Source organism: Caretta caretta, chromosome 4 (genome assembly GCF_965140235.1).
Source record: "Caretta caretta isolate rCarCar2 chromosome 4, rCarCar1.hap1, whole genome shotgun sequence".
In the NCBI taxonomy this organism is placed as follows: Eukaryota; Metazoa; Chordata; order Testudines; family Cheloniidae; genus Caretta; species Caretta caretta.
Window position 1 is genome coordinate 82,723,055 of NC_134209.1, and position 12,513 is coordinate 82,735,567.

Sequence of the window (12,513 nt, forward strand, 5' to 3'; positions counted from 1 at the left end):
CTCTGAGGTAAAAGACAAACACTTTTTGTCCTAAGAAATCACTCAGCTATCTATATCTCCCCAATAATAGCTTTGTTTTTCACTCCAGATTATTGCTCAAAGAATATCTACAGAAAACTAAATAATCTGAGCTAGGGTTGTGTTAATCCAAGTTCTAGAAAATGAGAACACTTTTAATCACTTGGTATTTACTACTTAATTCTATTTTTTCTCATTCCCGTAGGACAAAACTTTGTTCCATCCAGTAAGCAACAGCTGCATAGATTGCAACCCAGCTGAGAAGAAGATTTTCATGAACAGATGTGATCCTTTATCTGAAACTCAGCAGTGGATTTTTGAACATATCAATATGACTGTTTTAGAAAAATTTAACAGCAAGGCCAGTTCCTAGGGAAAAATACAGATTGCAAACTGCATTTTGGCCAGCATCTGGGTCGAAGGAGTCAGGAATTTAAATTTCCTAGATCCAGGAAGTCTTTTCTGAGGATTAAGCAAATGCCACGGCAAAGGCCAATGGGCTGTCCTTGTGGATGTACAGTATCTGAAGAACTTGGCTGAGAGCCTCACCAGATGCTGCTGAGAACTTCAATCTGACAATTCCCTTGCTGGCCGAGGGAAAACTTTATTTAAAAAAACTTTTCAAAACATTCTGAGTTAATAAACTGAAACAAAAGTCTAGAGTTTCTCAGGTCAAATCCTGCTGTAGTGAGTAGTTATGAATGGATGCTATTAGTTGGGGTGGGTATATGGTGTGCATGACTGCTATGGGAACCTGCAGAAATCACAGGTTAAGAACTAACCCACACTGGTGGAATGTTAACAATTTCCCAGCACTCCAGACAAACTATATGATCTGGTGCCATTCTCTTAATAAAGGTTAGGTTAAGCGGGATTAACCCTCAGATGATGATTTTAAACACTTCCCCATTACATTCCTTTCATTACCAAAATAGGAATGGTAGAAATATAAGGGTTTAGAATTGTGTTGTAACGAAGCATGAAATAGACTTCCAAGGTTTCAAAAGTCCCATTTCTCCTCAGCATTTGAAAAAAAAAGTCCATCAAAGTAATTAAATCAGACTTCCATAGATGATATAATCTACCTAACACTCATCAACTGTGATTCAAATCTAGCCTTCATCTAAATTAAAGGCCAAAAGATTAACAAGGCTACCAAATCTTGAAGTCATTCAATAGCAGGTATATGCACCAATAATAGCAGCACAATGCACGGTTTGCAGAAAGGATTTCCCCTGGAAATCTAGATTTACTTTTCCAGTATTTTTATTAAAACTAAAATTGCTTTAAATCAAAGAACAATATTCAGAGACATAAGAGGCATCAGGCGTGACAGGCTAATTGTTTATTGTAAGTCATAGAGACTTATAGCCAAATAAGCATTGGTACACTGGCATCAGTTACAAAGTGTCGGCTCCCTGCACTGCAGCTTACAGGATCCTGCAGGAATTACAGGAGTTTTAGGGAGAGGGGGTGTTTTTGTTTTTTGCAAGGAGGTGGGGAGTCCTGTAAAACTAGCTAACTCTTTTGCAAGAACGTGATGAAATCATTGTAAAAACCGTGATTGTGCCACAGTTTTCAGCTAAGGCATTGTAAATTTCTGGATGGGAGAGTTAGGAAATGAAAACAAGTATAAAAATCAAAAAAAGTTCAGTATTTTCACCTTTTAGTAGCATAAACAAAACTATCCAACCCACCATAGAATTTTCTTGCACTGATTATCGTTTTGGGATATAGCGTCCATCAGCTCTTATATATTTTTGGCATGGTCGGGGGAGAGTTAGTGGGTTAAAAATGTGTTTAGAGAGGCCTGTTCTTCTTCTTCAGTGGAAATCAATGAGTACCAATGTGGGCCATAGTAGAGAGTTTCTGGAAGTTCTAAAATTAAGAGCACATTTAAATGGCCTGGTTTTACTTGAAACCTGAACCAACAGATGAAAGCACCGTGAATGCAGACATTAAAGCTTACAAAAGATGGCTGTAATAGCACTTGTCACTTTCAAAAATATGTATGTAATTAATCTGAAAACTTTGTCTTCTGTTGCTAGAAATGTGGCCAGCTAACCAAAATGTTCATATTTCAACTGTCCAGCCTGACAGTAGAAGGTGATTTTGTTTTGTTTATTACTCTTTCAGCTGTATCTGTGAAGAGCAATAGTTGTACCTGGATGATGACTGTTATCCACACTTGTGTGCTGTTTGTGGCTATGGGTTCCAAACCTTAGGTCACAGGGACATTTTAGGAGGAGCATGTCAGATCTGGAGCCTTCAGGATGCATGTCCTGAAAAATCAATTGTATGAAATACAACAGTATTGGAGAATTGCAGCAAGGGAGTAAAGATCTATTTCAAATGTTCAAGGAGCAATCTGTCTGTAGAGTTAAACTATTACCATTACGTCTGTAAATATGTTACTGTTCAGATTTAATTTGAAGACTCACTATGCTGCAGCATGGAAGACAAGACTCCAGATTTTAACCTTAGCGTCTCTTACACCTGAGCCCAGGAGAGGTTGATGATAATCTGAGTTTTCATCAGAAAGGGTTTGACTTTTTTTTTTTTTTTTTAAATATAGCTACCAGTAGTTAGACCCCAATGGGTCATTACACACTGTCCACCCTCTCAGCTGCAGGACTCATAGCACAATTCATTTGCATCTTGAGCATGAGGAAAGAAGATTTGAAAATAGAAGAAAAAATTATGTCTAGAGTGTGAAGGTGAAAATGAAATTCCCAGGATATCTATTTGGACTTTCCCAAAACCCTCAAAGCCATGGTATCAATAGTGTCTGAGGTGGAAGGGGCAAAGGAGAACTGCTCAAAATGCTCCAGCATACCTGGCTAAACAATCCATTGCACGGCTTATAGCATTTAGTGTATGAATGTATCCTAATCATCTGTTTAAAATATTTAAAGGGCACTAGACTGCTGTTTTGGCAAAGACATTCTATGCCTCTTCCAGATGCTCAGTATTGTTCTGGCTCTAAACTAACCTCTGCCACAGGAAAACTTCCCATTATTTGCAATTAGACAATATTTGTGAAATCTGGCGGTTTTTCTAAAATCCATCTTATTAATGAACAAACTTCCACATAATTGAAATTAAGATCTTTTAACAAAACATAATGGTGCTCCAGATAATGTTTTCAATTTCTATAAGAAGAGGGTCAGTGCAATTTCACATAGAGAAATTATCAGGGAGCCCATGGTGTGTGGTGTGACTTGAACAAGACACCTTAAATGGCAAAAAAAAAAAGTGCTTAAATCAATGACCAGATTTCAGGCACATGGTCCTAAGGGAAAAAACTTCTACCACATATCCCCACCACATACAAGTGAAAGTTGAAAGCCAGATTCGTTTCCTCTTTCTATCCCCTTTGCATAACCAGAGCCAGCGCAAAGGGGCCAGAAGCTGGCTTCATCCTCCCTACTGAAGATTCCTTTGGTACTGGGGAATTCTAACAGATCTAGAGTTAACATAGCTGGCTCCTCTCCCACCACCTCTCTCCCACCCCCACACCCTCTGTGGTGGAAGGGGGAGGAACATGTTGAAGCCAGGGAGGATTGGGAAGGAGGAGTGGCTGGAGCATGTTAGACTCTAGGGACCTTTCCACCAGCTGGTCACAGCACAGAATCAGGCAGCTATACCCAACTCCCCGCCACCATTACTGGCTACTGCTATGCTGAGCAAAACTCTGGTGCAGCAGGGAAAAAGGGTCTAAGAGTGTAGGAGACTTACAACTAGCTAGTTAAAATTCATTCAAAAAGTACTTCAGACAATCTCATTTGTGATAACAGGTCTTCAGAATGGGACATGGCTGCCAAAACAATGGTTCCTTCACCAAAAAGCTTAAGTTAGTCATAAATTGTCATCTGCAGCTGGGAGATTTTGCGGCATGAAGTTAAACTGAGAGTCAAATCTTGCCTTGAATATTTAGAAAAGCCTCCCATGGATCTCAATAGAGTTCCATAGTGATTTTATGTGTAGAAATTCTACAAGTCTTCCCACAGCCATATCCCCTTCACCACACTCACCCCGCAAAAATCGGCACAGCTCAAAGGGCAGAAAGAAAAATAAATTTTGTCTCCTTTATTGCATGCAAGAGAGCCTACTGAATTGTTCAGCATCAGCATGCATCTCTCCAAAATGGCAGACTTGGGTCCTTTGAGAACTCCCACTAAACACGTAATTAATTTTTTTCTAAAAATCACATCAAATGTTGTATTTCTCCATATCTTATAAAACAACTCCCTAAAAGCACCATTTAGAGTTAGTTCTACATATAATGAATTTCAATGGAGCTATGCCAGTTTACACCAACTGATGAACTGTCCCTATATTTTTTCTGTTTCTAAAAACATAGGTTTTTTGGGAGGAGAGATTCTATTTACATGGTCATGAAAATAAAATCTTTAGTTTATAAGAGTTCGTCAGCTCCTGCTGTTCATTCTTCACTTTAAGGTTATTAGATCTATTTGTGACATCAAATGTAATTGTTGCAAAAATTATAATGTAACAAAGGATAGGACCTTAACTAGAGAAAGAGGAATAAGCAACAGGTCCATCTAAAACTCTTAAGAAAGCAAGGTCTTGTTTTCATGCAAATATCTCAAGTCATAAAATAACAAAAGTGGGGTGGGAGGTGAAATAAAGTCATGTCAACACAGCTATTTCTAAATAGAATTATTTTCAAATGTTTCCAGGAGCATCAGCAGCTCTTTAATCTGTCAGAGTGATTGACATGTCAGAGAAGTAATCTTGCTGAAGAAGTCCTGACATTGTGACAAGATTTCACTTCTTCTTAGTCGTGATCTGATTTCAGAAAGGCCAGGTTGTTTTGAGACAATGCTTTCAGCAATCCCATTCTGATACAATGATTAAGGGTGTTTAATAGCATAACGTAATGCACATTTCTGTATCTGAATAAGGTCAGTTTATAGACAAAATGCTCCTTAAATATTGAAATAAATGTTTAGTGTTCAGAACTGTTCATCATGATAAAGATATCTCAGTTTAAAAGAAAATGGGCATGCATTTCTTAACCCAGTATGTGCTTACATTCCACTGACCTAAGTGAAATTCTGGGGCCATGGAAAACCAGTAGCAAAAAGGTTCAAACTAGCTCAGTGAAATGAATTTAGTGGTCTCAGTCCTTTTCACAAAGGACAGGTGTTCCCATCACAATTGATGCCAGTTTGCATTCTTGTTGGCAGTCTCAGCAGAAGCTGAAGATTGAATAAGATGGAGACTTCATTCCCCTTTCATCTTATCCAGTCGGATCAGGGCAGTATTAGGAGGTTTGCACAGCTGCTACCACCCATGCTATACCTCTGTCATCCAGCATTTTATATGAACGTACAACATCCACATTAAATCAGAAAATTAAAAAGAAAAAATATATTTTAATAGTCAGTCAAGGTGGCTATAAAAACCACTTCAAAGCCTTCAAACTGAAAAACTGACCTGAGGCAATTTTGTGATGGGTACTAGACATATACAGCTCATGTACTGCTCACAAAGTAGAGGCTGGCTAGGACTGGACTAGGAAGCCTGACTTGCCTAGCTGACCCACAAATCTGTGCTGTATCTGTTGGTTCAAAGAGCACAAGAACCCCAGAATTGTTTTTGTACATCATTGTTGAGAGCTCATCTTCTTTGAAACAAAGAATGAGCTTCCATAAATGATCTCACAGTATAGGCCAATGAGGAGTTGCAATATGGAATTGCAATAATATTTAAGGTAGTGGCTGCTGGTGGAGATGCAGGTTTAACAGGAAAAATACCTGTCACCTCTGCACACAGCAATCACAGGTTCATCAGACTTCTTGTTCCCAAACAAAAGTCCTCACCTGGAAAAACTTTGAATGAGTAAGTAATATGGCTACTTAGTGGTTCTACCCTATGCAGTATTTTCTAATTACAAGTTGTACTCTGGATCTGAATCAGAGTTTGGTACCTCTGTAGTTGATGGCATTATTTTTAACCAACTCTGTCCGCCTTGTAACTGTCGTAGAGGAGTATGTGTACCCTTATGGTATTACCTCTGTGAGTGTTCTGTGGGCACAATACCCAAGAAAATGAATTAAGCAGGAAAAAGCAACTTTGTCTTTCAAAGTGTTAAATTGAATACTAACTAACTTTTAGCTAGAGAGAAACTGAAAAACATTTCAGGTGCTTCCCAAAGTTCAGTGTTGTCCAGAGGAAACTGCTGAAGGTGTATATTTGGGCACTACTTTCCTACAGTAAGCTTGCCAGGCATCAATAATACCAGTACTAGCACCCAGTAAAGTGGAACTTCCAAATATTATGTGGCAGCACTCTGCACGCTGATTGGCTGACGGTGTGATTTTAATAGAGAAAGTATCTCCTTCCATGGATGGTACTTTAAGGAAGAGCTTTCTGCCATGATGGTTAGGTATGCCAGAGACCTTTGGTGACATCTGTCTAGCTATCTTAGATATATATATTTATTATTTTACAGTGCCCAACAGTGTACTTGGCATCTCCCTGTGCAGATAAGAAAACAGTTCTTGCCCCAAAGAGCTTACAGTCTAATTTCAAACAGTGATGGAATGAAGACAATAGGATGGGGATAGTGAAGAAAGCACGAGCTAAGCACTAGGACTGTGGGGTGATTAGTGATGGTATGTGCAGAGCACAGTGAAACAGGTTATTTTTTTCAATTATGTACATAAATAAATGTGTTTAATGATTTACTACTTGTAGGCATCCTGGTAGAAGTGGATCTTTGGGGGGATATGAATGAGGAGAGGTAAATGGTCTTGTGGACTGAGCCAAGGATTTTCCATGTGTTGCGAGTGACATGGGAAAAGGGCACAGTGATGGTTGTCAGAGAAGCAGAGACAAGACCGGGTATTGAGGCTGGCATTATGGGTAAAATGGAGGAGATGTAAAGTGAGATGTGATGAGTCAATGTTAGATAAGTGATGCCAGTATCTAAGAGACATTTGCAATTGGAGGCAAAACTTGGTTCTCAGTAACCTCAGTCCTATCCCTGAACTTTTTTTTTTTTTTAAATTTGAGTCCATAACTCCCTAGCTTGAAAGAATCACAGACAGACAAATGTCCAGTCTGTCTGCTTCTGAGCCCTGGGCATCCCCATCTGATTTGCGCAATAGGATATTGGATACAATTTGCTTAGAAATCCCAAATGAAACTAAAACTAAAACAAAACAATGCTCTGGGCTACAGGAGAGAGTAGAGATCTGCTAGGCCCATGATTCATTCAGTAAAACTGAGGTTGCTAGCCTAGGGAAGTGATTTGCAGGAATAAACCTAAATTAGGAAGATCATGAGTCGCAAGCCTACATACAGGAATTTGCGAAGCTGGATGGCAAGGAGGTTATGTCTTGCCAATTTAGTTGGAAAAGGAGGGAGGAAGCAGATAGCTTGGAACAGGTAAGGACCAGGAATCACATAAGCCTTGTATACTCCCTAATGTGAAGGGAGTAAATTCATGGATTACGAGGTCAGAAAGAACAATTGTGATCATCTAGTTTGACATCCTGTATAACACTGGTCATAGAACTCTCCCCCGCCAAAAAAATTCCTAGAGCATGTTTTTTTTAGAAAAACATCCAAACAATTTAAAAATTGTCAGTAATGGAGAATCCACCAAGGCCCTTGGTAAACTGTTCCAGTGGTTAATTATTCTCACTGTTAAAAATGTATAGCTTATTTCCAGTCTAAATTTGACTAACTTCAACTTCCAGCCACTGGATCATGTTGTATCTTCCTCTGCTAGATTGAAGAGTCCATTATTAAATAATTGTTCCTCATCTAGGCACTTATGGACTGTAATCAAGTCAACCCATAACCTTGTCTTTGTTAAACTAAATAGATTGAGCTCTTTGAGCCTATTAAAGTGAGGCATGTTTTCTAATCCTTTAATCATTCTTGTGGCTCTTCTCTGAACCCTCTCCAATTTATCAATATCCTTCTTGAATTGTGGGCACCAGAAATGGACAGCGTATTCCAGAAGCAGTTGCATCAGTGCCAAATACAGAGGTTAAATAACCTCTCTACTCCTACTTGAGATTCCCCATTTATGCATCCCAGGATTGCACCATTTTGTCCACAGCATTGCACTGGGAGCTCACCACAATCTCCATATCTTTTCAGAGTCACTGCTTCCCAGGATAGAGTCCCCCATCATGTAAGTATGGTCTATATTCTTTGTTCCTAGATGTATAGATTTACATTTAGCCCTATTAAAAGACCTAGTTTCCTTGCATCCAGTTTACCAAGTGATCCAGATCACTCTGTATAAGTGACCTGTCCTCTTCATTATCTACCATTCCCCCATTTTTTTGTCATCTGCAAATTTGATCAGTGATGATTTTATGTTTTCTTCCAGCTCCAGAATAAAAATGTTCACTAGTGTATGGCCAAGAACCAGTCTCTGTGGGACCCCACTATAAACACACCCATTTGATGATGATTCCATGTTTACAGTTACATATGTTGACACTGTCAGTTAGCCATTTAAAGTGTGACATGTTAATTTTATATCCGTCTAGGTTTTTAATAAAAATTTCACACAATACCAAGTCAAATGCCTTAGAGAAGCCTATTATATCAACTCCATTACCTTTATCAATCAAACTTGTAATATCATGAAAAAAACCCAACACCAAGTTAGTTTGACAGGATCTATTTTTCCATAAACCCATGTTAATTGGCATTAATTATATTTATCAATCAAGTTCTGTATCTGCTACTCCATTATCTTGCCCAGCATCTACTATTAGTTTGCCCAGGCCTATAATTTCCCAGGTCATCCTGTTTATCCTTCTTAAAAATATTGGCATAACATTAGCTTTCTTCCTGTCTTCTGGAATGTCCCCAATTTTCCAAGACTTATTGAAAATCAACATTAATGGTCCAGCAAGCTCCTTAGCAAGGTCTTTTAAAACTCTTGGAAGCAAGTGATCTAGAGTGGCTGATTTTAAAATGTCTAACTTTTAGTAGCTGCTATTTAACATCTTCCTGAGATACTAGTAGAAATGAAAGAGTTTTATCATAAAATATGACTACATCATCTGTTTTTTCTCAAACACAGAACAGAAATATTCATTACACACAATAATGCCTTTTCTGCATTATTGATAATTCTACTATTTCCATCTTGTAATGGACCAGTACCAAATATCCTGAAAAATCTCCTCCTTATTGTCCTTAACTCTGCTGGTCATTAATCTCTCCTTGTGTCCCTTTGTTTCCCTTATCAATTTTCTACAATTCCTAGCTTCTGATTTATATTCAATAATATCGACTTCCCCTTTCTTCCATTTGTTATATATATATATATGTATTTTATTTTTTATAGATGCCTTCACTTCCCCTCTAACCAGATGAGTTTGTAACCAATATGGCCTTCTTCCTCCATTGTGGCTTTTATGGCATCAAGTAACGAGTTCTTAGACAATTCCCAATTATCACTCATATTTTTCTGATTAAATTCTTCCCAGCTGATGTGGCTCAGAATTATTTTCAACTTTGTGAAATTGTTCCTTTTAAAGCACCAAGTATCTGTCTTTCTCACTGGCTGAGAATTTATTCATTATAAATGTGATCAAGTCATGATCACTTGTACCTAAGTTACCATTAATTTTTAGGTCTATGATCAGTTCCTCTTTATCTGTCAAAATGAAGTCTTGTATAGAATTTCCCTGTGTTGGGTGAAACACTCTTTTGAACTTGAAGATTGTCATCTATAATATTTAGAAATTCCAAGGATATTTTACTACTGGCAGCATGAGACCTCCAGCATATGACACTCAAATTGAAGTCCACCATGATCTCACAGCTTTTCTCCCCTACACATTATAGATAGGCTAACCTTTGAAATATAGGGAGAAGGACCTCCCTTTATTCCAAAGGTCAACCACTGGAAACTTTGGGTGCTTATTCATGTTAAACCTTTTATAACTAGTCCATCACTAATCTGCAGGAACAGATGGGTAACCAGTATTTTCCAACAGGTTCATTTTTAGAATGACGAGAACAATTGCAGAGTCCAAAATACATTAATGACAAAATGTAAAACTAAAGTGGTGATTTGTTGGGTGACCAAACCAGCACTGAGTTTTAACTTTGTGGGTATGTGTTGCAAATCAAATAGGCTGAAGCAGAACACTGGGATCAATGCTCTCATCTCAACTTAAAATAAAAGGTTTATCTCTGAAAGCAGTTTGCATCGCAGGCTTTTCTAGATGGAGAAAAAACAGTACCCAGATGTTCCAGGAGCCGCCAATCCAGATCACTACCAAGTAGCTCTGCCACTTGCTGTCCAGAGGCAAGATTATGCAAGTTTCTCTCTAGGCATTCTCTTTAGCCCTTTAAAAGTCAGCTGATGCCTTCATCCCCAGTCTTCCTTCTCCAGCATCAAAACTTCCAGCATTTGCACTGTAGATATCCCCCCCCCACCGCCGCCAACTATTCTCTTTTTTTTCCCCTCTTCCCTGCTTTGTCTTCTTTGTCTCCCAGCCTTCACCCACTTGCTACACTAGCCAGTGACCCACCACAGCAGTTGAGCTCAGAGCTCTCATCCTTCCAACTCAATCTTTCTGCAGAGTCTGTCTCTGACAGAGTAAAAGTTCCCAGCCTAGCAGGACAGGTGGCATTATATCTTCACTGAGGGAGGGGGAAGATTCCATAGGCCCAGCACCATCTAGCAGCAGGTATCCCATCGTCTCTTGCCTCCATAAAATACAGTTCTACTCTGAAAAGGGACTGTGTGTTTAAAAAAAAAAAAAAAAAAGCATCTTAACAGGTCTGCTTCTTATGTGTATTCAGAGTATCTGCTTAATTTGGTGACAAAATTAACCCTGTAGAGTCAGAGTTATGCGAGACTGAGTTGAATGTTTTTCCATCTTGTGTATTCTAAACAGAATTGTACTAAATTCCAGTAAGACACACCTGTGAAAATATATTGAAATGTTATATAAGTGTAGTGGAAGTGACTATGTATAATGCAGTGAAGAGTGTGTTATAAGTACCGCTGTGTGCTGATCTTCAGAGCATAGGAATCTGTCACAAAGCCACTTACAGGTCCTTAGCTCAAGATGTAGCTGCTCATGATTTTAGCTCTGGATGTCCCAAGTTATCTGCCAAGATGGTGGCTATCACAGATGACAGAAAAGAAAGAACTCAGCTAGACTCCCAGAACTCAAGCTGAATTTGCAGAGCTGGCAGCTAAATCGCTGAAATACAGCCAACACAGAACTTCACAATGCCATTTCTACAAAGTCTGTTATGTCTAACTGCCATACATGAACATTGTCCACTAAAAAATCTCATAGGATGGCCAAGAAAGAAAGATTCCCCACAGGAGGTTAACAGATCACAGACTAACTTCAAGGGCTGGCCTCCAAGATCTTGGTTTCTTGCCTTCTTACCGAGTAACCATCCAAGTCATAACCATGTTTCTCCACAAGGGTCCCGTTCTCTATCTGTATCCTGTCAATGTAGTCTTTATAACTAAGAGGTTGGCAGAGTTTAATTGGGATTCTTTTGGCTATTCCCCCATTATTATAGAGATATCTTTACATCCAATAAAGCTTTGACCATATGAACCTATTGATCAGCGTGGGGAGTCATCTTCCAGTGGTTTGAGTCCATAGGTCTCTATCCTCTCAAAACTTCTATAAATTCCTTTCATTATTTCCTTTAGGATGGGTTCATCATTGGACTGACACATTTCCATGTGGATACAAACATCAGCCCTCGAAGCTCTATTCTTAACCAGATATCTGGATAATTTGGCAATCCCATTCCTTAATTACTTAAAGTAGTCTAGCACCTTGTCAAGGTTCCTTTCCCACTCTGAACTCTAGGGTACAGGTGTGGGGACCTGCATGAAAGACCCCCTAAGCTTATTCTTACCAATTTAGGTTAAAAACTTCCTCAAGGTACAAACTTTGCCTTGTCCTTGAACCCTATGTTGCCTCCACCAAGCATGTTAAACAAAGAGCAGGGAAAGAGCACACTTGGAGACGTCTTCCCACCAAAAATATCGCCCCAAGCCCTACACCCCCTTTCCTGGGGAAGGCTTGATAAAAATCCTCACCAATTTGCATAGGTGAATACCCAAACCCTTGGATCTTAAGAACAATCAGGTTCTTAAAAGAAGAATTTTAATTAAAGGAAAAGTAAAAGAATCACCTTTCTAAAATCAGGATGGTAAATACCTTACAGGGTAATCAGATTCAAAACATAGAGAATCCCTTTAGGCAAAACCTTAAGTTACAAAAAGACACAAAAACAGGAATATACATTCCATTCAGCACAGCTATTTTACCAGCCATTAAACAAAAGAAAATCTAACACATTTCTAGCTAGATTGCTTACTAACTTTTTACAGGAGTTCTGAAGAGCATTCCTGATCTGTTCCTGGCAAAAGCACAGACAGACAGACCCTTTGTTCCCTCCCCCGCTCCAGCTTTGAAAGTAACTCGTCTCCTCATTGGTCAT

The 12,513-nt window shown here is 38.9% G+C and overlaps 1 protein-coding gene across 2 annotated transcripts in view; it reads left to right on the forward strand.

Annotated features, from left to right (window-relative positions):
• GALNTL6 (polypeptide N-acetylgalactosaminyltransferase like 6) overlaps nucleotides 1–12,155 on the forward strand; it is a 928,998-nt gene extending 916,843 nt beyond the window's left edge. For both annotated transcript variants that reach the window (XM_048847725.2, XM_048847726.2), the window contains exon 13: nucleotides 224–12,155. In XM_048847725.2, the coding sequence (XP_048703682.1) occupies nucleotides 224–391 (168 nt within the window). In that variant the 3' untranslated portion in view covers nucleotides 392–12,155. The remainder of the gene's footprint in view (nucleotides 1–223) is intronic.
• Nucleotides 12,156–12,513: the final 358 nt, after the last annotated feature.